The sequence below is a fragment of the Callorhinus ursinus genome, unplaced genomic scaffold (genome assembly GCF_003265705.2).
Source record: "Callorhinus ursinus isolate GAN/ISIS: 27379988/994484 unplaced genomic scaffold, GSC_fseal_2.0 scaffold12, whole genome shotgun sequence".
Taxonomy (NCBI): Eukaryota; Metazoa; Chordata; class Mammalia; order Carnivora; family Otariidae; genus Callorhinus; species Callorhinus ursinus.
In genome coordinates this window covers 69,392,477-69,418,088 of record NW_027397074.1, presented here as the reverse complement: position 1 = coordinate 69,418,088, position 25,612 = coordinate 69,392,477, and the positions used below count along the sequence as shown (strand labels likewise).

The 25,612-nt window shown below is 46.2% G+C and overlaps 1 protein-coding gene across 1 annotated transcript; it reads right to left on the bottom strand.

Annotated features, from left to right (window-relative positions):
- Window positions 1-3,840: 3,840 nt before the first annotated feature.
- Window positions 3,841-25,356, bottom strand: CPA4 (carboxypeptidase A4). Its single transcript, XM_025865546.2, has 11 exons — window positions 25,244-25,356; window positions 20,405-20,486; window positions 19,826-19,960; window positions 18,621-18,719; window positions 15,707-15,808; window positions 14,272-14,379; window positions 13,409-13,519; window positions 12,174-12,264; window positions 10,410-10,609; window positions 9,372-9,456; window positions 3,841-5,178 (listed from the first exon to the last, which is right to left on the bottom strand). Exons 1-11 carry the CDS (start codon window positions 25,309-25,311, stop codon window positions 4,991-4,993), a joined length of 1,269 nt encoding a protein of 422 aa, XP_025721331.1. The 5' UTR covers window positions 25,312-25,356; the 3' UTR covers window positions 3,841-4,990.
- Between the last annotated feature and the right edge of the window lie 256 nt (window positions 25,357-25,612).

Sequence of the window (25,612 nt, the reverse complement as noted above, 5' to 3'; positions counted from 1 at the left end):
GCAAAAGTCCAGAATTCGTCAAACAGAAAGATAAGGATGATGATGACAATATAAATGATTCTTCATATATATATTATATATATATATGAAGAATATATATATTATATATAGGTAGTCCTAGTAGTGACATAAAAGAAGGGCAACCTCCATAGTACATTCCAGGGCTGGAACATACCCTCAACTTCACTCGCAAGAAATTTACAGTGGGGTCTTCCCAGCACCTGTGAAAATCAAAGGTGACCCCATAGACTTGACATGGTTGTTCGTGAAAGCTGGACCTGTGAAGGCTTCGGGCAATAATCCTTTGTATTAACCCAGTAAAGGGGCATCAATAACTATTTAACATGGGAACGCTCCCACAGAAAGAACCCCAATATTTCAAAACCCAAATAATACTAAAAATGACCTAGCATCCAACCAGCGCTTTTCTGTGAACTGTTGAGATCTTTGTCATTAAGCCTCATGAAAAATCTAAAGGAATTTAGGGGAAATGCCAATCATCTGATTCATAAATGAATGTCCACCTCTTGGTGAGAATAATGATTCAAGCTAACACACACTGAGAACTGCTGCTGCGGGATAAAGGTGCTTCATACTTTAATACGTCAGCTTCCTGAATACTCTTGAGACACTATTCTAAATACTACCATTATTCTCATTTTAAATATGAGGAAACTGGAGCTCCCAGAGAGTCCATCAACACCCGAGGACACATGGCCAAGTGAAGGAGCTGGGCTATCCTACCGCTCCTCACCATCTGTAACCCAGAAGACAGAAGTGGATGTGGTCTGTGTGTCAGTCCCCAGGTGGCTGCAGTTCCATGGGTGGCTCTGGTTTCAAGTGGGTAGCACAGAGGTGACAGCTAGTCCCATCAACAGCCATGGACTATATCCCTCATCCTCAGCCACGTCACCGAGGTCTTCTTTTGGACCCCCACAAGACTGGGTGTAAGACTTGGGGATGGCTCAACAAACCCCACTCCACCCCCAGTACTGCAAAAAAAGAACTCAAAATACTTTTTTTCATTATCAGTGGACTGTCCCTTTTCGATCCTCACTGGTGTCCTTAATAGTGGAAAATTCCATAGAGACTCATTTGATGAGGTACGGAAGCCTTCCAAACTTAAGTGTGTTTCAGAAATTTAAGTTGTGTCCATGAATGTTTATGGCTCAAGTTTTCTCTTTTTTGGTGGGGTCTTCACTTAGAGAACAGAAAATATTAATTACTTGTCTCAGGCAAGAGACACACTGCTCTTGAGATTTTTCACCTGTAAAATGTGGATAATAACATCTAGCCTACATTTTTCATGTGGTTTGGGGAGTACCAAAAGAACACAAAGAAGAGAGTTAAGAAAAATTTTATACCACAAGCCCAAACACCGTCTTCTCTAACTTTCCCAGTCAAGAGGCCCCACCACCATACATCTCTCTCCTTCCAGCAGCCAGTTTTCTGTTATTTATGGCAGCTCTCATTAACCAAATTAAAATTTTTAATTTGTTTTCTTGAGTACTTTCTGTCTCTCCAACAACAATGAAATTCCATGCAAGAAGGAATTTTGTCTTCTTGTTTGCTAGTGCCTTGCCAGCATCTAAAACTGTCACTGGCACACTAGACGCTCAGTAAATGCATATTGAATAGGAAAACATTTTTGTGTTAAAATCTGCACCTTTATAAACATTTTTAAAACTGGATTTCAGGTCCATAGAAATAGATTAATCATAATCCTTGTTGGCTAATGGCATGCTCATCATTGATCCATGCATGGCCCTCTTTTATGATTTATTTAGCTATTGAATTAGGGTTTGTTTTTTTCTAAATTAGGTAAAAATACCTGAAAAAAAACAGAACCTGAATCTAACCGTAGGTCCCTGGCCCCTATCTCATCCCCCGCCTTTCCCCATCCAAGGTAATCATCACTCAGAATGCCAGGCTCTTCACTTCCTGTTGTCTTAAGTCCATTTCCCTAGAAGCAGAGCTTGAGATGAGATTCTTGTTTAGGTGATTTTTTTTGAGGGAGTTCTCAGGAGAAGGAGAGTTTGGGAAGCAGGACAGGATGGGGGGGGGGGGCGAAGCTAAGGAAGGATGTGGAATCAGCTGGAAAACGTATTCAGAGTTCTGGAGCCCACATTGCACCACAGTGTGACCCTACGTTGAGGCAAAAGATTAGCTGTTTGTGCCCCCAAGTTAGTCAGTCATTGGCTGACATTTGGGGAGGTGATATAGGGAAAACAAGTGCATTACTTCCTGTGTGAGTCAGCCCCTATTCGGCTAACAGCAATTCTCCAGAGAGGGAGGGAGCCTTGAGCTGTTGGCAGCCAACACTCATAGCAGCTGGGAATCGGTACACTTGAAAAGGATAAGGGGTCTGAGCATAGATCCTATCTTTCTTCCCTTTCTCTACAATTTTATCAAATTTTGTATGTCTTCCTGAAAATGAATTATTACTTGCATTTTGTTCAGTTATTTGGAACTTTCTAGAAAAAAAATCATACTAAATTTTCTTCTGTTGTATATTTCAGTATGTGAAAATACCATACATTATTCACCCATTCTCCCACTGGTGCACTTGCTAGTTGTTTTTAGGTTTTTGCTATTATGAACAGTGTTGCTATGAACATTCTCATTATGTCTCCTGTTGTATATGTCCAAGAATTTCTTGGGTTTATGCCTGGGGTAGAATAGCTGGACCATAATGTGTGAACTTTAGAAGGTAATGCCAAACTATTTTCCAAAGTGGTTTTACACATTCATATGCCCACCGATAATAGAGATCCTATCATCCACCTCCTCTCCAACATTTTGATTTTTGTAAATTGAAAGAGTATAAAATGGCATCTCATTGCAGTCTTGACTCATAGGTCCTCGATCAAATACACCTGTTTCCTCTTCTGTGAAATGCTGGCTCGCAGCTTTTGTCCATTTTCTCTTGGTTCTTTGTGCTTTTCTTATTGATCTGTAGGAGTTCTTCATATGCCCTTTGTTGTGTGTATATGAATATAGTGAACATCTTCTAGTTTATAACTTTACTCCTCACTTTCTTTACATGTCTTTTACCTAACAGAAGCTCTTAATTTGATTGTAGTCACAGGTATTCTCTTTATGGCTTTTTATGTATTGCTGAAGAACTCTTTCCCTCAAGGGATCTAAAGGACACTCTCAGTCTTGGGGGTGAGGAGTCTACACATAGAGCCAGGTTACAGACCAGGCCTCCTGGGGCATTGCCTGGTCGGAGGCAACCCTGACTAGCCAGCACCAGTGACCAGCTGGCTGGCTGGCAGGTGTGTTCTGGTTATAGAATTGGATATATCATACTATTAGAGCTGGATACCATTAAAAATTCTAATCACAGACTGTAATTAACTTTCCTTGCTCTGACGCCCTGCTCACTAAACAACCTTCTGATTATAATTTGGCTTCCCATGTATCTTGCCTACAGGGAGAGAATGTACTGTGCAGACCGACGTGAGGATCCAATCCACTAAACAGTTACATGCCATGATGTAAATTAATAAATCCGTATTCTGATTTTATCATCTGCCTCATCTGAGCTCTGTGGGCGTGAGTCAGCATCCCCGAGTCTAATCAACATGGACACTGAGACTATCAAGCTCCTGAGCTGAAAAACTAAGAACTAGACCCAGGACCAGAGTGCAATCACCAAGGTAACACTGTGCCCTGGAGGCTCCTGGGCCTGACGGGGAGAAGGTCCTCCTACATGTCATGTGATACAGACAGGGATTAAAATTGACTTTTGACATTAGAAAGAGCTGCATATTCAAAACCATGGCTTGGTTCCATTCAGGTGAAGGCGAAGAATAGGAGATGATCATGAGACTCATATTGAATATTTATTGGCTTATGAGCACACACCAGATGCCGCACAAATCCTAGGCAGGAGGATAAGATTTACAGACATGTTTGAAAAAAGGAAAAAAAAAAGGGCAGATGGTATGTGCTGAGGAGGAATGGAACAAGAGAAGCCTGACTGATGAATCCTTGCTCCACCTTGACGCTCATGGTCCAGGATGCAAAATGGAAGTTGTCTTTAAAGACCAAAAGAAAAGCCAGGAGAAGGAAACACACGGTACACCAGACTGCAAACAGGAATGTGCCAGGGCAGTGAGATTATCCAGGCCAGAGGAGTGATTTAGGACCCGTAGGGTGAGGGCAAGATCTTTGAAGTGAGTTCAAAAGGCAAAATAGAGGTGAGCCCATTAGGACAGATGGGGATAATTTAGCAATCCTACTATTAGATCACCACTTCATTAAGGGTTCCTGGGTGAGCAGTACCTATAGTGACACAGATCCCTTTCTGGGACTAGTTACAATGTGTAACAAAGGGAAGAACGTGATCAGAACTGTTATATCTGGAAATTTGGGGCCCAGTGATGAGAAGGGATCCACTATTTAATGTTCAGACCCCAAACAAAAACCAGAAAAAAAAAAAGGAAGATGGCCTCTACTGATAACCCTACAAGATTTATTTTTCAAAGACAAATATGTTCAAGGAGTGCGATTAATTAAATTTCTATGTCACCTCTGAGACTGATCTCAAAGACAGGCATTGTCGCCTGCAGTGTCTCCTCTGGGGCCCCGGCAGGGCAGGGTCACCAGCCTGGCTAGATTGGACAAGGCCAGGGAACCATCTTAGATGTCTTTTTTGTTCTAAAAATGAGGTAGAGCCATGCCACCCAGTACGGAATGATGCTAAGTGTGGCCTGCCCAAGCAATTATGTGAAAGGAAGGGCACACAAAGGGCTCAGGAAACAGCAGGACCAAAGCACAGCAGGGTGGCAAGAGCGCCTCTCTGAGGTGCACCACCAGCATGCATGAACTTCAAGGATGAGGGCTGGGGAGGGGCTGACATGTGCCCCCCACAAAACCAGCGGGTTCTGAGTCCCACATGGAAGAACAAGCTCCCTTTAATTGTGGCTTTAGCGAGCACGCATACACGGGGAGAAATAACTGGAGACTGAGTGGGGCTCCTCATCTAGTAGAGGTTGTCCTGCACATGCTCCATGATGGTCTTCAGGCCCAACCAGGTCTCCTCTGCAGTGGGGATGATCTGGTTGGCTGGCAGGAGGAAGCCATAGTGCCCAGTATCTCTCAACTCAAACGTGAATGCATACTTGATGCCATTATCATACGCCCAGTCAATGCTGCTCCCGCTAGCTGGATCTGTAAGTCAGAAAAGAAAGCACCTTGGAACCCCAGTTCCTTTCAGGGTTAGATGAGTAGGCCTCAGGAGTTCTGCCTGCCTGTGGTTCCTGAGGGATGTAGAATTCTTTCTGAAGGTCATCAGGCCACCAACACACAAACACTGGCCTGATCCATACGTCTCGGGCTGTCCTATATGATGAATGTCTTCATTCATCTCAAACCAAGAGATTTTAAATCTTCGTGCCCACCTTGTCACTAACTCACTGTGTAGACTCCTTCTGGTCACTCAAAACCAATCTTCACAGAGTGTGATAGGTAGCCTCCAAGACAGCCCCAATGATCCTTGTCTCCTGGTCTCCATATCCTTGGGTAGTCCCCTCCGACACTGAGTGGGGCTGCCCTGACCTGGGTAACTAACAGGAGATTGCAGAAATGATGGTGTGTGACCTTCAAGGCTAGATTATAAATACTATGGCTTCCGCCTTGCTCTCTCTTGGATCATTTGATCTGGGAAAAGCCACGTGTTAGAGTGTGTGGACGGTGAGAGAGTGTCCTATAGACAGGTCTTGGTGGTGAAGACTGGAGGCCTCCTGCCGGTACTCAGCACCTGAGTGAGCCACCGGAGAAGCAGACCCCTCCAGCCCAGTCAAGCCTTTAAAGGACTCTAGCCGTGGAAGACACCTTGACTGCAATCTTGGGAGAGGCCCTGAGCCAGAGCCACCCAGCTAAGCCATTTTTGAATTCCTACCCCAGGGAAACAGTGGAAGAAAGTAAATGTTTATTATTTTAAGCTGCTAAGTTTTAGGATAACTTTTTACATAGCAAGAGATAACTGATACACAGAGAGAATGAAGCATAGCCCTTGGGACTTCCCTTTGCCAAAAGGCTGGAGAAAGGAAAGAGGCCCGTTTTCCTGCTTCTTCCAGCCAAACTCTACTAGAGCAGAAACTGGCTAAAAGTGCAAAGTGTGAATGACACTGAATAATAAAATAGTGATGTCAATAGCAGCTATCATTTATTGAACATCTCCCATGAGCTGGTCATCTATTTTGGAAAGTTTACATTTATGACCTCATTAATCTTTAAAAACTCAGTGAGGTGGGTATCACTGTCCTTGTTTTTCAGAGGAGGAAATCCAGGCTCAGAATGAGGAATTTATCTAAGGAAATATTGACAGAAAATGGCAGGACTGAAACTGAAACCCAAGGCCATCTGCTGAAAAAAAGCCCATGCTTTCCTCAACCTCCTTCCAGTCCATTTAGCATAGTACATGTCTGTTAAATGAAAACACGGGTCCTCTTGTTTTTCCATCATTTTCGAGGGTTGTTTCTCATGATATCACTTGTGATTTTTCTAGAGATGCTGCTTCTACCGTGATGACACACCCCCTGAGGTTATGAAACAGGCTCTCCTATAGTCTCTGAAATCCTTCCTCCTCTACCATGAGAAAATGTTGAATAAAAAACAGATGATGGCACCAGAAGTTTCTAGAGGTTGTTTATATGGTAAGCTCAACTATTTCAGAACACATATTAAATTCAGGAAGGAGGCAAAAAGTCCTCTGCCGAGCAAAGTGATCAAGTGCATGCACTTCACTTTATTTGGGTCCCTGCTCAAAGTCTATCTACTCTTTTCTTTTAAGATTTTATTTATTTATTTGAGAGAAAGAGATCACAAGTGGAAGTGAGGGGCAGAGGGAGAGGGAGAAGCAGACTCCCCGCTGAGCACGGAGCCCGATGTGGGGCTAGATCCCAGGACCCCGAGATGCGGGGCTAGATCATGACCTGAGCCAAAGGCAGACACTTAACCAACTGAGCCACCCAGGTGCCCCAGTCTGTCTACTCTTTTAACATTAATGGGAACATAATATTAAAAACACACTGTATTTCAGGCTCCTCGCTCAGCAGAGAGTCTGCTTCTCCCTCTGCCTCTGCCCCTCCCCCCCCAGTGCTCACTCTCTCTCATGCGCTCTCTCTCTCAAATAAATAAATAAAATCCTTTAAAAAATAATAAGATAAATTAAAAATTTAAAAATTTAAATAAATAAAATAAAAACCACACTATATTTTTCAACTAACATTTAAAGATTATTCCCTATTAGCACATACAGACACACCTCATTCATTTAAGGGGGGCACACTGTTTCATTGTGTGCCTGCACCAAATGTGTTTTTATTCAGTACTGTACTGACGGACATTTAGGTGCTCACCAGGCTTCTATGACTATAAACAATGCTGTCATGAACATCCTTCTTACTCACAATCTATCCACAAGTCAAATAAGCCCAAAGAACTTGTGTCCCAGCCTTTAGTAGTGAAGAGAAGGGGAGAAGGTTGCTAGAGGCAGGTGGCCTGAAAGCAGTACAGTCTGACCAGGGGAAGGAAACACGAAAACTCTAAAAAAGCAGACACAAGAATTCAAGAAGCAAAATGGGCTTGGGGCTGTCCAGCACAGGGATTGAAAATACAATATGGCACAGAAGGCCTTCAGGACATTACAACTGATGTTCAGAAGGCCACTCCGTCATGAAGAAAGGAGCTTCAATCCCTTGTACTTGCTCTGTTTAAAAAGGCAAGAAAGTGTGAAATTTATTTGAGAATTATTTTCAGCTAAAATGGTTGATCTAAGAAAAGATCTGGCACTTGAAGGGACAAACGTCGACTATTCATGTAGCACATGCAATAACCCATGGGATCGGAGTGTTATACAAAAATTGACTACATTTTTGGAAAGCAAGGAGGGTAAACAAAGCCTTTAAACAATACAGAAGATGTGCTCTTGAAAGACTTAGGAAATAATTATGTCTTTTGGATAGCACTCAGGAGAGCCTTCCTCCTCTTGTTCTGGAGGAATCCGATGAGTATCTCTTGATTTTGGCATAGCATACGCTGGGAAGAATGTGTTTGATGTGGGATTACAAGGCCATCCTTTAAACTGGTGTTTGACCCAGAAGCCAGGACTGTGGTGACCCACAAAGCTCTTTTGAGGGGGCCTCGTCAAAGGACTCCTACCAAGTCTCTTCACCTCTCTGCAGTCCTAAACTCAGTTCTCACTAATTAAGCAGAGGATGGAGAAACTCTCCTGATATGTTTCTTCTCTGAGGAGTTCCCATTTAATAACACTAATAATAATCAACCATGAATAATTAACGGATGGTCGCTGCAATTAGCCACACAAACACCAACATCAGGCTAACTGCTTTATGCAGCAAGGTGGCATATGAAACACAGACAAGAGCGCTGAGGTCAGGGTACAGGAACCCAGGAGGGGGGATGGAGAAACTTCCCAGAAGAGGAAGACTGAAGGGAACAGCTAGCTAAGGGTGGAGCAATTGGATGGGAGAGTTACAGTATGGAAGAAGACAGAAATGTCAGCATGTTTGCAGGGGGTCTGAGGGTGGACCAACTGTTAGAGACACTAGATGGGAAAAGAAGGGCACTAGCTTTAAAGGTGTCAGAACCTTTCTCCTCATGTCCATATTTTTATTTCCCATTGATAGCTAGACTCTCAGAGAATGATAATACTCTTCAATTTGATCTTTCAGTTTAAAGCTCGGGCTCACGGAATGAGGGAACTGGAAGGATCTCAGTAGGAACAGAGGGAAATGCTCAGATGAAACACTTCAGTGAGAAACCAAAACAAAGGTATTTCTCCTCAAAATGAGGCTGAAGCTGTAGGTAATGAGCCTGAAGACCATCTCAGGTTTGGAGTCTCGGTAGAGTTTGTTTGTTTGTTTGTTTTTGGCTTGATGCTAATCATTGCAAAGAGGACCCCAGCTCCTGGCATGCTGTGCTCCACCACGTGGTCACTTCTGATGGGAAGGTGAGGGAATCGCTTCCAGCCCTACTCCCGCCACCTCGGTCTGCCTCTCCAAAAGTGGGTTTCCTTTGAAAATGGAATGATGGGCTTGAGGAATTTTTTATAAACTATGACAGGATCTTTCATGGACTAGAAGGGACACTCTAGCACACTAGCAGGACTAAGCTCACCACGGGCACAGGACAGATAGCATGACCATGGTGGTGGTACTGATGAAGATGACCCCCTACAGCAGCCATCATCCCATAAGCTTGACGCAAATTCAGTCTATCACCAACAACAAAAATAATCAGGCTACAACATAGTAAGCCTAACTTGCAGCTCTTCTCCCAATTCATTGCAAGTTTCCTCTCCAAGCATTTTCTGAATAACCAAGACAGCGAGTACTTACAAACAGTGGTGCAGGTAGGACCCACTTGGTATGTAGTGCCCGACAGGGAAGCCAGAGCTTTGGCCGCACACCTCGCCACCTTGTCCTAGGAGGGGGAACCAGCGGAGTGAGAAAGAATGGATTCCACAGCCTGACATCCCTCAGCTGTTCTGCACTATGATGGTGTGGAAGATCCTCGGCCCCTCCCTCAAGTTTCCCTTCCAGTCTCCTTCTTTTCCATCCAACCAGAGCCAAAGCCTGATACATGAGATGTGGAGGGCTGCTCACCAACCCAATCTAGTAAATACACCACCATCTTCACCTATGCTGAGGGACGGGAATGTCATGTTCATGAACATGTGGGAAGGCCAAGGATGTTCCAAAGAAAACCTTCCAAGAGTTGGGTATTCCCAGAGTGGAGGTAGAGACAGGGCCACCATATATGGATGTGCCTATGCCTATTTGAGATCAGAATCTAGCCCACACCTAGCATGAACCCTGCATCTGCTGGGAGGTTTAGAGGCTAGCTGTGCCCCTGGGCAGGGGGGCACTCTCGAGCTGACAAGCACAGAGGGAGCAGCCTGCAGTCACCCTACAGATGCCAGCCCTGCTCGTCAGTCTACCCTAAGTGCCTGTTCACATCCTAGGGCGAGTCATTATATGCAACGCAGAGCACCCCTAGGCTGTAGCCTGCACCCTACTTAAACTCTACCTTGACTGGAATGAGGAGCATCTCCCCCTTACCCACCACAGTGCCACCCACAGTTCTTGGCAAGCAGTGGGTCCGTCATATATTTTGGTCAGAACAATTGAGAAGGAAAGGCAGGGGTCAGGTGTGGTTCTTGAAACTCACAGCAAACACAGAAACAAGGAGAACGGCCTTCTTCCTGTCCCCAGTAGGTCCGATGGCACATTCCAAAGGGCAGGGAGAGAGACCAGGCCCTTAATGAAGTAAGTCCAGGCCCCCGGACTTTCCCTGTAAGCTGTAGAATGACTACTGTGGCAGCACCCCGGGGCCAAGCAGGCCCAGGTCTAGGTGGAAGGCGTCCCGTCACTCACCAGTTCATCAGCATCTGCGGCCTTCTTCACCGTGTACCCATACGGATACATAAGCAGCTGTGAGTAGCTGTGCAAGTCGATGAAGCATTTGAAATTCCCGTGTTCTTGGATGAAATCTACCACCGACTTCACCTCCACTTCCGAGTTGGCGTGGGGTCCGTGGTATACTTCAGAGCAAGGGTTGTCACTGGCTCCCTCTCCTATGGGGAGTGGCCCAAGCAGAAACATGAACCCATACGCAAGAACACAGAAATGCAGGACACTCAACCCGGAGGAAGGGCAGAAGGGGCTGGCCGTGAACAGGTCAATGTGAGGAGCCCCCCAGGAGCCTAGTCTGCAGTATGTATTGCCAGGCGGGGGGTGCAGATGTGGGAGGGTACTGGACCTGCCACAGCTGAGGAAGAAAAACTGGAAGGACTCCTTTAAATGGACAGAGTTGACCTTGTATTGCATCACTAACAGTTGTCATAAATAATTCATATCATACTTGACAGTGAGTTGTAATTAATAAGTATTCTAGATAATTAATATGAATACCAATTAATAATGAAAATGACTCCATTTATTCTGGTGTCAACTCATTCTCTTGGTTCAGATCTTAATGGCCAAGTGCTGCCAAAAATAATCTATTGTTGTGGCTAAAGCCTCGCATTTGACAGGTATTTAGAAATATTGCCTTCTGTACTACTTCATGACATAGCTCCCCGAGGTACTTGGCATGTGTGTAAAACCACCCCACTTATGGGAAGATCTGACTTAACTTTGATGCCCTCAGTTCCCACATTTCTATCAGCTCCTTTCCCACAGGCCCATGATTCTCCCTGCCACGGTGTGTGTGGCAGACGAGTGTGCAAGTGCAAGAAGTACGTTGAGGACAGGACATCAGCCCAGCTGTGGAAGAGCGAGAGAGAGCACTACCGGGTTCTGGAGATGCAAGGTGAGGCTCGACTCTAACTCTTGACTGCATGCTCCTGAGACTGTCTCTGAGCTTCGACTGTCTCCTTTCAGATAACAAAACTCACTCACCGGCTCAGGTGAATAAATAAGTTAACACACAGGAAAATACCTGGCAGCCAGTGGGCAAGACTGTAGGGATGATTTTTCAATAGCTGGAACTCAGAATCCGGGTCTCCTAAGCCTCGTGCCCTTTCCATGACACCAAAGGGCTGCATGTCACACTGACACATCTAAGGGTCAACTGCTAGAGTTGAAGCCTCACGACGTCCCACAATCTGGTCTGTTAAGTCAATGGTGCTAACTGCTCTCTTCCCAGTTACCACCAGGAGCCCTTCCACCCACCCAGTCACTCGCTTGGGAGAAACGGGGATGACCAGGGCACAGGGGGTGGATCTGTACATCTAAGACTAGAGCCCTTTTTAAAATAGTGTTCTGGGACGTCTGAGTGGCTCAGTCGATTAAGCGTCTGCCAGGGTCCTGCGTTGGGCTCCTTGCTCAGCGGGGAGTCTGCTTCTCCCTTTGCCTGCTGCTCTGCCTACTTGTGCTCTCTCTCTCTGTCTCTCTGTCAAATAAATAAATAAAATCTTCAAAAATTAAAAAGTGTTCTTTCAGGAGAACAAGAATTGCTGAGTCATTTCCTTTCAAAATTACCTACCCCCAAAAATGTTTAAAAAAAAAAAACAACCCGAGACAGAGTGTAAGGGATCGGCCCAAGTCTCTCAGTGAAGCAGGAATGGAGCCAGCCAGAGCCCCATGGACCAGGCTCCCCAGGGGCAGCAGGGAGGGAAAGCCACCTCCCCAGCCTACCTGCAAAACTAGCATTCCAATTTCTATTTGGATCAGCACCAACACAAGGGCTTCCAGGATTGTGGGACCGTGTCTTCCTCCATAGTCGGTTCTGAAAAGTCCACCAAGGAAGGAACAAGCATTCAGAGATGGTCAGGGCACAGGAGAAGTGAAGGTGTTCTCTGGGGGGGGTCTATGATGGAGCAAGCTGCCTGCAGCTCTGCCTGGAGGATCATTGGGGCTCCGGTCCTCACGGACTGATAAGCAGTCTCCTCTCGTCTCCCGGAGATAGGAGGCTCAGCCCTTTGGGCTCAGAGAGAAGGACTCCTCCAAAATGCCCTGATGAGAACTTCATAACGCAAGAACCAGCCTGATGCCACCTGAACCCACCGAATAATTTTTGGCTTTGGCAGAAGGAGGACAGACAGACATCGTATGCCCAGACAATCGCTGGTGGGACAGGAAGTGCACAGCAACTGTTTTATTCTTGCCTAAAAAACTCACCTGAATCCAATCAAACTTCAAGCTCTGACTACTAGTGAATAGGAAGGGAACGGGGGGGTAGAGGAACAAATGACACACAACAAAGAAGCCATCAGCCAAATTGAGAATGTGAGACATTCTACAGGACAATTTACTTGGTTTCTCCAGCACATGAATGACATTTTTAAAAGAGATGTGTGTGGCAGGGGTGGGGGCGGGTAACTGCCATAGATTTGAAAAGCCTGCAGAGCCACAACAACCAAATACAGGTGCAAACCTTATTTGGGTACTGATTTCAACAAACTGACTCAAAAGACATTTAAAAAATAATTGGGGGAATTAGATGATATTAAATAAATTCCATTAATTTTTTTTAAAGTGACAGCCGTGTATTGTTTGGGGGTTTTTTTTGTTGTTGTTTTGTTTTAATTATCATCAACCAGAGATGCATACTAAAGAAATTTGGCATAAAATAACCTGATGTCAGAGATGTGCTTTTAAACAAAAGGAAAAAAAAATGTGTGGGAGGGGAAGAAATGAAAAGAAAATTGGTAAAGTGTTGGTAATTGTTCAAGATCCATGATAGGGAGTTCATTAGACTATTCTAAGAAAAAATATTCTCTGGTGACTCCCGGCTCAGGGAACGAGTGAAAAATGGGAGCCCAGGGAAGCCTGTAACATGCACACGTGTTCCTACAACTGTTCAGGTGCTACAGCAAGGAATTCAACAGACTCTTCTTAACTTCAAGCCCAGCTCATTCGGTATTACTCACTTGAGTTTGTGTGTACACATATCCGTCAGGATTGGCCACAGGCAACAAGAAAATATCCATTTTCTCCAAAATGGAGGTGATGGCTGGATCCTTCCCGTAATCAGATACAATCTAAACAGAGACAAGAAGCTTGTCAGCTATGCCATGGCCGGCTGGGGTGCCCGGTCTAAGCCTGTGTAACTCCCCCAGATGCCCCTCTGCAGCCCCCCTGCCACCCTCATACACACAGCTCTCTGCAAAGCTCTGGGAGCGCTTCAAAACCTGGGGGATCATGGCGTCATGATGCCATCAACCGCAACGAGGCTGGGCCTGCCTGGCTGATTCACTCCTTCCAGGGGGTGGGAACCAGGGAGGGAAGAGCCACACATCATCATAGTTTTGGGAAATCTGGGCCCCCATGCTAACAGACGCGGAAAATAAATCCTGCACACACAGTACCCCTCCTCTCCCTAGTGCTGCCTTAAAGCAGACTCTCGGAGCGGGTGGGGGGAGGTGACATGGAGGCAGCATGAGGTCCCTGAGGGTCTGGAGGGCTAGGGTGGGTCCGAGGGCAAAGTTCATCTGAGTTTTGCTGCTGAGAAGACTCGGCTCCCTTTCTGCGGGGCTGACTATGGGTCAATGTTTCAGGGCCACCTCTGCAGCTCATTAGCTTGCTCGCTGCCATGAAGGGACTTTGTCATTTAGCCACAGTGGCTTGACCAAAGGGCTCTGACCTTTTGCTTCTCCAATCGGGAAAGGCCCCCCAGCCTACTGTGTCTGTGCAGAGTGACTTCCCACCTCGTCCCCCGAGGCCCAGCCCCCTGGGACCCTGCGGAGGCACCCTGGGCCCACCAGAATTCTCAGCTAATACCGGGCGACATGACCTTCCTCGCGGTCCAGATCGCCGTGGCCTGCGAGATCCACTCCCGGGAGTGGATGCCTGCGTTCAGCCAAATGGCCGGCCGCCGCCGCCTGCCTTCTGCGGTGCTGAACTGTGGAAGGACAAAGAGGCCAGAAAATGACCCTCCTGCCCATGTCTCCACTCACCTTTCCTCTCCCCAGCTCACCCCTATTCATTTAATCCATTTAAGATAATTCAGAGACCAAATGTTCCTGAGGGCACAATCTATTTATCAGGCTTATCCATGACCAGGGAGCTTAATTGGGTGGCTGGTGAGGCCCAGCCGCAGCCCTGGGCTGCTCGAGCCACTCTGGGGTTGGAAGCAAATGGGAAGGGGAAACTATTGCTATTGTGAATGAGAATACCAGTGTGATCAGAGATAATATTATGTCTCTTGAAAGACCTCGAAGGGCACCCCAACAGAGAGAGACACAAGAATGCAGGAACCAGCCTGTTCTAGTTGATGCAATAAATGAATTTGATTTTAAAAGGAGGAAGAGAGAGGTTCACTATACCTCTTTGGAAATGGCATTAAATGAATTCTGGCTCCTGCCTTATTTAAGGGTGGGGCCAGGCCGCGTTGGGTCAAAACGTGGTGCGAATGAAGCCAGAGTCTCCATCAGGTTGGCAAATAATCTCAATTTATGTGGATTATTTTAGAGCGACCGGCTTGGTGGCAAATCTCCTCTGGCTGGTAATTCAAGCCATGAGCCTGGGTTCTTCAGGGCTGATATGAAGCTAAGGATCTGACAAATTCTTAGCACCTTCAGTTGTTCCATGGTTCATATCTCCAAATTCCTTTTTATTCATTTGGCTGGATTATTTATGTAATTTATGTCCCTGCCATAAATTCTCTACCTCTTTTGCCAATATAGACCTGAATCTGTTAGAAATATCTAGAAATTAGGCTTTGTGCAGCCAAGGATCATAGGCTGGGCTTAAAATTACATCAACCCTAAAATTAGCTTCCTAGATTGCTTTTCCAATAAGTACCCCTAAAAGCAGAATAGAATTTGTAGAACTATCCCAATTTGACTTGCTTTTTAGAGGTAAGAATGAAGGCAAAAGATTGTGGCCCATCTGAGCGCTTTCTGGAAGGCTAACCGACCCACCCCACCCCCATCCCCACTACCCCTCACCCACTCCACCACCACCACCCTACCCCAGTTGATCCTGCCTTTCATTCAAAACTTGCAATGGGATGGACTCCTTCTAAGTTCTAACTCCTTCCATGTTAGGCAAAAACAGGGGACTCTCGGTCACACCAAATTTGAACCTCAGTAGATGTCTCCCCACGTCCCCGAAGTCAAGGAGAGCCTAAAAACCTGCCTTCTTCAGAGGTCTGAGGGCTGGGTCCTGGACACAAGGGACCAGGAGCCTGAGTCCAGTCAGGCCTCTTGAAGAGCCTGGGGACTCACCTTTAGTACATACATGGGCCGGTTTTCAAATGAATGCCCAATCTTCACCCTGCTCGCCAACTCAGGAAAATCTCTGGCAATGCTGTCCATCTCACGGTAAATCTGAAGCATGAAAAGGTGAACTCAGGGGCATTTGAAAATTTTTCTGGGTAGGTATCTGTGAACTTCATCTTACGGATCCCAATGACTTCTTCATTGATTTGATCAGTGATTAGATCCAGCTCTGTGATCTCAGGGTTGACAGTATTATCACCATGGAATACTTATTCTTGAAGAACTGCCTAAAGAGTCCTTCTCTACAACATTCTAGAGAATAACACATTTTATCTGTCCATAAAATTATAGGCCACTAAATGAGAGAGACTTGTGCACATACTGCTCTAGCAGTGCAGTCCTTCATACCACACCAGACTGGATGATCAGCAATTGCCCCATTTAGCCAAGGTTCTTGAAAACGGTCCTCTCCAAACCTTTTGATCACTTCCTCCACCAGTTTTTTTTAATTAGAATACACCATATATATATATGTTTTATAATATACATATACTATGTATATTACATATACACAATACATTATGTATACCACTGGAATAATGTATCAAATATATTATGTACATTATAAAACAAGAAAAAAGAAGCAAAATGGTGGCATGAATAATAAATATAAACGTATGTGGGACGTAAACAGAAGTTGTAATAGTTTCTTCCTCCATCCCGGTGAAGCATCTTGCTTACACCCTGTAGTGCAAGCACACCACTTTGGAGATTCCTCTAACGGCCTTAAGAGAACGAGTGAAGAGCTGTAAATCACGGCTACAAATGCTTCCATTTGGTTTCAATTTCTAAAAAAACTTGATATATAGAGTTCATCCATCTTAGTTGCTCAAAACTTCTGAGGGCAAAAGAAGGAAATAAAGAAATTCATATTTAGATCTTAAAAGTGGAAGAGGGAGCTTTACAGAGGAGAAAAATACACAATCAATATTGAATAAAACTCCAGCTTCAGTGGTTTATCAGAGTGGCAGTCAATATGGCAAACTGAGCAGAAGCGAGAAACCACCCCCCAAATATATACTCAAGCCAGATAAACTACAATGAAAATAATTCACAGCCAAGCTTAAAAATCAAGAAAGGAGACATTGTAGGGGCCAGAAGTGAGAAGGGACATAACCAGCTGAATAGAGGGCAGAAAATGGAGCCTCAGGACCAGATATCTGCCTTAGGCACTGAGGGTTTACAGCAAGTCAGGAATAGTGATTGAGGGCACAGGACCGGGGTGGGCCAAGGAGCTAGAACTTGAGAGCTGAGAACCATTCATTCCAGCCATGAAAAGGGCCTGGAAACTCTACCTACTGACCCTAGAAAGTGAAGCAAAAGCCGGATGCCCAGCCTGAGCCATGAGAGGCAAGAGAGTCCCCCCATGAGAAGTTAAAATACCAAGCTATATAGGGAGGGAGGGGTCCAAATTCACACTGCCAACATGAGGGGGACACTCAGCCGAGAAACTAACAGAAACAATGGCAACCACAACAACACACAGAAAATCTGAAATTGGAAACTCTGGCTGAGACAGACATAAGACTCCCACCAGAGACCCAATGAGGCCTAAGCGGTTACAGGATGAGGGCTCTTCAAAGCTGTTTTTAGAAAGAACTGCATGTGATCAAGCCAAGAGGGAGACAGTACACTGAGGCACAGCAGAAGGCCTCATGGGGGGTAGGGGGGCGTGGGGGAAGCTGCAATCAGACGGCAGTGGCCCCTAAAGCCAGAGAGCAAAAGCAAGTGCATGAGAAAGTGCGGCTCCCATAGCAGGCAGGTGAGGGGATGGAGTTCCTGGGGTCTCGGGTGACATTTGCAACCACTTAGCTCAGCTAGGGAGTGTGCCATGTTAACGAGGCTCACATCATGGGACTGAGCCCTGTGTGAGCCCTGAGCTCTGCTTTTGTCCATGGCCCTGGACTGAACTTCTAACTTTATCCAGCTGTTTTGCAGATGTATGTCATTGGTCACAAAAGGGATCAAGGGGCAGTGCAGTTGGAAGTGTACACAATAAACAAAGCTACTGACAATCATGGGAAAGAAGTGAAAACAGTTGGTCAACCTTGGAAATAATCCCTCATCTAGAAGAAAAACAACTCAAAGTATATGCCTCACAAAAAGCATGCCAGGAACCCCATCTTTGGATATAAAGAACAACGTGTATGCAGGTATGGGAAGGAGAAAAACAATTTCATTTTGAGGTGTTGTTCTGAGCTAGTAGAGAGTGTCCAGACTAATGTAGAAGACATTAGGGGTCGTAAGGAAACTGTAGGATACATGATGCAGTCCCATTCTATAGCCCCTCTTGATTCCTCAAGTTCTAGTATCATATTAAGTGGTTCTGCTCCAAGTTTTTTACTGGAAGTGTTGGCTTACCTTGAAAATCAGTCATCTATATAAAATGGTTTTTAACTAAACACAGCACCAAAACACATTATAGAATATGCATTATAAGTAATCATGATAAATGCGTGGAAATATTTGGTTAACCTTGGAAATAACCACTTGTCTACTTGCCTGGAATAAGTAACATTTTAATCTGGGTGAGTAAAATACAGGGATTATGGTGGGGTATAAGAAGGTTGAATTACAAGGATGGAAATGATTGTAATTATTTCATGGTTTTCTTTCAGGGGTTGCCTTAGAAAAGAAGGATGCATGTGGGAGAAAATGTTCAGTTGTGTTTCACTATGCTCTTAGGTGCTGGTGGGAGATAAACAACCCAAGAATTACAAAACAAATTGAAGTGTTCACATTTTAGCCCCTTAGTGAAGGGGTACTGTGCTAAGGACTAATGCCTCCTAGAAGTTAGGAAAGGGGTTACAAAACCCAGGATGCTAATGACCTTGATCTTAACCTGCTCTGAGACACTTACAGCTTCCAGGGAATGGTAGGCCCCATAGTTGAAGTTATTACTGCTCCGCTCTTGTCCTTCATTGCGTTGCATTTCTTCATCTTCATTATCTAAAAGGGCCTAAAACAGACACGGCAACGCTGTGATGTGACCCACTGGAGATGGAGGTTCATGTTGTTTCTGCCATATTTTGGCACAAGCTGGCCAAGATGGCGGCACCCTTGGCACACAAACGTCAAGGTGTGAAAGGCGGTCAGATTTCTTCCACATATCTATAAAAGCTTATTTCTTGGCACCCAACGTACATCACCCCATTCAAAACCCACTTACTCCCCAAAAGCAACATATGTGCTATTTGGTTATTCTATACTATGAATTCTCTAGACATCAGCCCGCATCTGGTATCCAGTGTCTCTGAAATACACAGCTTGGGAAACCATTCAGAAACAAAGAAATTCTTATAACCGCTCATACTTTGAAGGCTCCTGGCAGATGTCCGTGACATGTGAGGATGATTAATAAGCTCACAGCTGCTCACGCCATCAGGAAACTCCCGGGCCAAATCACCAATTAGTCCATAACCCACCTCGGTGAGGGAGAGAACATGAGCCAGACACTGTCCTGCTGTTCAGATACAGGTCCTGAGGCTTGTGTCTGGCTTGGGTGGTGATGTTCCCTCTGCTGAGAACTATTGGTGACATTCCCTCTTTCTCAAAAGATACTTTTTATGACTGGTCTCCAACACCCCCAGCAACCCCCCCGCCACACACACACACACACACTTTTCTTCCCTCTGACTTCAAATACAACAAGGGAGAGAAGCTTCATACTTGTGGGGCATCTATGACAGGCCAAGTACCATTGGGCATTTCACATACACTTAATACATTTAATCTTCTCGATAAATTGTATGAAGTGGGCATCGCTGTTACCATTTTACTGATGAAGAACCAGAGGCTCAAGACGTTAATAGCTTGTCCAAAGTCACACAGCTGATAGTTAGCAAAATCAGGATTTGGATATAGATCTGTCCAGTTCCCTAACCTATGTATGCCCTTTCTACTACAACATGTTCCCACTAACAAGTCACTGCATTTTACTTCCATGGACCTCAGTGAGTTCATCTATAAAATGGAGAAGGATAAGACCATGACTTGCACATGTCTCGGGTCCACTCTGGGTGCTTTGTCCTATGCAGGACCAGTTAGGGACCTCGGCCTACCCACCTGCAGGTCTTCAATTGTCACGGAGTACTCTAAGCCCTGGGACTTCAAGAAGGATTTCACTGGCTGCAGACTGACAGATGGGACCAGGACGTCCATGGGACGACTAAAGGTGGAGGGAGATTTCCAGACGTTGAGCTGAAGAGAATGGAAATAAAACCAGATTAAAGGACAGTTCAGGTAAAAGGCACAATGAGCTCATTCTTCTAGAACAACTGCCAAAAGCAAGGGTGATCCCTGAGGAGCTGGGTTCTGCCCAAGGGCAAACTTTGCCCATTTCACAGCTGTGTCTGGTCAGGCCTACCCAGAAGGCAATACCTGGCAAAATCTAAGAGGTAGTAAGTAGTAAGTAGTAAGAAGGCAGATAGAAAGATAGAGCCCACCATTGAGGCTGCCCAGCTCCCAGGACAGCAGTGTTGTGATCTACAGCACTTCTCCCCATCAACCCTCACAATCGTGTGAGGGCCTGTTGACTAATACAGGACTATACTAACAAAAACTCTCCAGGAGTAACAATGCCAGTGGTGCAAGAGCCTCCTCTCACCAAAGTCAGAGATACCCAAGAGGACAAAGAACTGGTACCTTAAGGTTGTCTGAATTCACTAGCTGACCTAGTTTGCTGATCTCGTCTCCATTTCTGACGTTAATCCTAAAAACTTGGTCCCTGGAGGGAAAAAAAAAAAGCAAAAGATAATGGTGAGCTTTCAGCTGGCAAATAAACCCCAAGCCTATGTCCCAGACATAACTGGGCCGAATGAGAGGAAATGGTCTAGTCTTTGGTTATAATGTATAGCCATTAAAAATAAGACTACGTGGCAAATATGAAAAAGTGCTTATAGTATAACTTGAAGGGAAATATTAAGTGAAAGAGCAGGACACAAAATTGTATGTATGCCATGATTACAAGTATGGAAAAAGCAGATGCATTGGAAGAAAAACAGACAACGGAAATATAGCAAATGCTGACAGTGCTTATGTCCGGGTCGTGGGATTATGGATGACTGACTTTTTTTACCCTTGTATCTGTTTTCTGTAATGTGGTCATATTACTTTATAATGAAAAACATATATATTTTGCAGAAAGGAATGTTCCTGAGTTACACGCAAAGCTAACTCAAGACATAACGAAGCACTTCTTCACTGTCAGGGGCGAGGACTGAAACTCTGGCTGAAGGTCCACGCTGGAAAGAGCTGGAAAAGAGAAAAGACCTTCCATCCTCAGAGGGTTAGCTATTTGCTGGGTGGTCTCTCAATCCTGTCCAGCTCCAGAACTCAATACAAATGCGTACAATACGGGCTAGGGTGCTGGGGCTGACTTGGGATTCAGTCCCCCCAAGGGGGCCCTGAGAAGGGCCCAGAAGGGAGCCGGCCAGTCCCGAGCCCCCCTTTGTTGTTTGTCCTGAACTTGCTTCATCTACACCATTTAGCTTCCGCAGCAGCGGCAGGGGCCGAGGCCCCTGAAGTCCTGTGTGTGGGTGGGAGAAGGCCAAGCCTGAAAAGCTGCCTTTGTGCTCTCAGCCGGCTCAGGGAGCCAGGGGAGCCATTAGGCCGTTGCTAGGTGACGGCCCGAATGAATCCGCACTCGACGCTGTCACATGCGTCATCCCTTTACACGAATGAATGCGGGAAGAACTGCTGGAGAGGGCTGTGGGCTGAAGGACCTGTTGACAGGGAAAATGGTTCTGTCACAGGGAGCTAAATGTGCAGCCTCACGTGGCAGATCCGCATCTTCTCATCAGAAAACCGGCTCAATCCAGATGGGACTCTCAGGGTTTCACTTTGTTCCGGGAGGTTCTGGAGAATCTCCAGGGGGTCTAGTCCAGCCCCAAAGAGGCAAGGTCCACCACAGAGTTGCTGCCACTGCGGGTGGCAGGTCTGGAGGAAATGCCAACGCCAAAGGGCTCACTTTCTCCCGGCTCAACCAGTCTCCACAGGGTCCTTGGAGATGGGCCGCCAAGCACAAGCCCTGGGAGCTGCTGAGGCCACAGTGGAGAAGCCACTGGCCTGGCAGGTCTCAGTCTGAACCCAACAGGCTTGCTAGGAGTTGAACCACAGCCCTGTGAAGATGGGGAGTCAAACCACCATTTCCCCGACACAGGCAAGCAGCCTCCCAAAAAAGGAACAGGTTTAAAACAGAAGGGAAATCCTTACTCCTGGCTAAGTACCAGGGCCCATCTGCCGAACTTACACTCTGTCACAACCCACCCCCAACACCCCAGAAAAAGAGGAGTCTTTAAATTGAGTGTTCTAGAAAGCACCTGTGCACTGACATCTCTATCCGCAAAATGAGGCATCTGTAAAATACAGCACTGACTAGAACAATGACAAGGAAGGAGGGGAGGGAAGGAACAGGAAGAAAAGAGGAACCTAAGAATAAGGGGCTCTCAAGAGTATGAAGATCATGTTACACAGGCACCCAGAGCATGCAGTTTATTTTTCCCGGAGTGGTGACTTCACAGCAGAACTTCCATACTCCTGGGCACAACCCATGTCAGTGGATCTAACTGGCCCTGAGCATGAGTAAATCCACAGCACATTTCATCATGCCCTATGAACCAAGCTACAGAGGACAAAGACACAACTGGAGTACAGAGACAGAGTGGAAGGGCTGGTGCAGAGTGGAGCCCTTCCCCACCTGTTTCTCCTCCACCTCTCCCTCCTCCACCCTCTCAGCTCCAGCCTTACTGAAATCCCAAATTCACCATGTCCTTTGCCCTTCCATGCCTGTGCACATGCTGTTCCCTCTGCCCGGATGCCCAGCCCCTTTCCTTATCTGCCTAGCAACCTCACACCCAGGCTTTAGAACCAACTGTCATCACCCATGAGGTTCCCCCTAACCTGGAGGCAACATTAGGGACAGTCTTCAGAGGGCACTAAAAAGAGGGGGGGTGGTTTGGCAGATCTAACACCATTCTCATGAGCCTAAGTCCATCAAAACCTAGAAGCAGAGAGAACGTTAAGTAGATGCCGGTGAAGGGCAGCCATTTTCTTGCCCTAATCATCCTTGTCTCTATTTGAAAAATGCTCTTTCCCAGTCCTGAAAGTGCAGATAGCTGAACACAACCTATCTCTGACGTCTGGAAATCCATGCAAAGATCTCAAACTCCCTGCAAATGGAAGGTTGGTCTGGGATTTGCATATTGGGATTTGCAAGTTGCCGTGTCTACCCCTGCTACTCCACCCAGGTGTTCTTGGTGCTCCTGGCGCCCTCTCATTCACCCTCACACTCATCCCACTTTTTTTTTAAAGATTTTATTTATTTATTGGACAGAGAGAGAAACAGCGAGAGAGGGAACACAAGCAGGGGGAGTGGGAGAGGGAGAAGCAGGCTTCCCACGGAGCAGGGAGCCCGATGCGGGGCTCGATCCCAGGACCCCAGGATCATGACCTGAGCCGAAGGCAGACGCTTAACGACTGAGCCACCCAGGTGCCCCACATCCCACGTTCTGATAGTTAACAGCCCCCCTGGTGCTGAGCTTCTATCCCTCCCTCGTTTCCATGCAGGCAAGCCAAGGGGCCTGTTCTTTGTGCATCTCTCGCCCATATCCCCGACCAGGCTTAGGAGCCACCACAAGAGTTGGTTTCACGGAACTCTTAAATGCCTGCCAACTACTGCTGATGCTCCAACCGGTTCTGCAACTACGTTCCTATTCTCTGCCTGCCCTGTACCTCTAGGCATTCTGGCCACCAGCCCATCCTTAAGATGACCAAAGGGCAGGACAGAAGACACCAGCAGAGCGAGACACTGGGGGGAGGGCAGTAGGGCATTAGGTGGAAGGAACAAAAGCTGGGGGGTGAGAGTGGGGGAGAAAACCCATCACCTCCATCTCCATTGGTACTGTCCCCCCTCCCAGCCAACCTGTGCTCTGGCTTCCCACCACTTGAAAGCTCAGAGAGCCCAGCTTCCCCTTGCTAGAAATGTTCACTGAGCTGGGTGTGTGGGACATGTCTATGAGCCCCTGGAAGGATCCCACCACCTTTGCTGGGTTCCCTACTATAGGGGGAGAACAGATTTTGGGGTGAGGATGACACCATCAGTTAAAACCATCTGCAATTAGCTCAGACACGCAGCCCTTTCTGTGTAAGCTCCCATGGTGGGCACTCCAGCGCCAGGCCCAGCTGTCTCAACTCAGGCGTCCGCTACGTTGTAAGCGAAGTCTGCATCCTGAGAAATAAAGATTTTTCCAGCCATGTGAATAGCTGCAGTGAGAGCCTGACAGCTCCGTGCATCAGCCACACGGCAGCAAGCATAGTTATTACACACCTACTGCTGAGCTGCCTGTGGAAAAATCTCCTTCTCTGGCCACCTGCTATGCCTAACCCCTCTGAGCTATTTGACAGTAGACACCAGGTGTGAAAAGAAGTCATTACCATAAAAATTACTCAATCTCATATAAGTAATTACCTCAATAAACAACCCCCAAGTCCCTTTAGCCAGCTAGCATATTAGAGAGTAAACTAACAGATACAGATATATCTGTGAGATAGAGGATTCTATCTGGAGATTAACTTGTGTTATAGCAAAAGGGTATGGGTTTTGCCTTCGGAGTTCCAGCTCCCCTGCTTACCAGCTAAGTGGCATTGGGCAGGTTCCTTAACCTTTCTAAGGCTGAGTTTTTTCATGTTCAAATTGAGGAAAATAACACCCCTGCCCAGCAGAGTTGTTGCGTGATCCAAAAGATAATGCACATGAAAGCTCTTTGCAAATGGCAAAGCATTAGGCAGTAACGAGTTATTAGAATTCCATCTTCTAGCAAGGGACCATGGCATCCTTTCATCTCTCCTACCTCCCAAATGTCCTCTCCTCCACAAACTGCAAAGCATTCTGCATGGAGCGTGTTGAGCATGTGTGTACATGTACACGTGTGCACGCACACACCTACGCACACACGGTGTACAGGTGTGCCCTTACATGTCAAGTCTCACCACTGTGGCTAGGCAAGAACTAGTGAATCTCCGTGTCCCAGGCGCTGATGAGAGAGCCCCAGCTCTACAAAGCCTTCCCTGCTAACAGAGAGGTGAAACCAAAGAGCCTAAGACCCAGGTTTTCCCCTAAGCATGGCAGAAATTAGAAACAATTTCTGGGAGTTCTTGGTACTTCATAATATAGAAGTAAGAAAGCAGAAGAGGCCTGAACCTGACTTTAGAAATAAGAACTGGGAAGGAAAAGAACTGGCAGGAGATTAGGGAGCCAGGGAGGGACTATAGAGGCCATCTTGTCTGATTTCACAGATAGGATTGAGCCTAAGAGAGAAGGAGCTTGCCCAGGATGACACAGGGCAGAATTGGGACATGAGCTCGTGTCTTCTTTCCCAATGCCAACTCCACTTGAGATATAATCAGCCACTCATTTTCAAATCCATTTGGTTCCCATATCACTGAACCAACCAAGTAATAATAATAAGTCCAAAAGGAACTTACCCAAAAAACCTTTTTCGGCCACAGATGCTGAGCCCGATCAGGGCCCCAAAGAACAGTATCCACTTCATGTCCCAAGAGTGTCAGTCATGGAGTGGCTGAGTCAAGCTGTATTTATAAGAAGTGTGAGGCAGACTCATGTCCTCAAAAATGCTACTGTGATTCCCAAGCACCCTTGCAACTGTGATGGTACGTCAGCGGGCTCCTACCAATGCCTCTTCCATTCCTTTTGGGTGATAAAGGCCTCTTGATTTACAAGATCAGGAACTTGCTCCTCAGACTGGAAGTCTGTGCCAAAGGTGCCATATTGCTCATCGCTTGGTATTTAAATAGTGCTTTTTCAGTAAATAGGCAAGTCCCACAGTGCTGGAA

Bases quoted from the DNA above. Each gene is read 5' to 3' on its own strand.
- CPA4 (XM_025865546.2), bottom strand. From the start codon at position 25,311: ATGAAGTGGATACTGTTCTTTGGGGCCCTGATCGGGCTCAGCATCTGT. The intron at 9,457-10,409 runs GTGAGTGACGGG...TCCCCCTCCTAG, and splicing joins CCGCAGATGCTGATGAACTG to GACAAGGTGGCGAGGTGTGC. The intron at 5,179-9,371 runs GTAAGTACTCGC...TCTGACTTACAG, and splicing joins TCCTACCTGCACCACTGTTT to ATCCAGCTAGCGGGAGCAGC.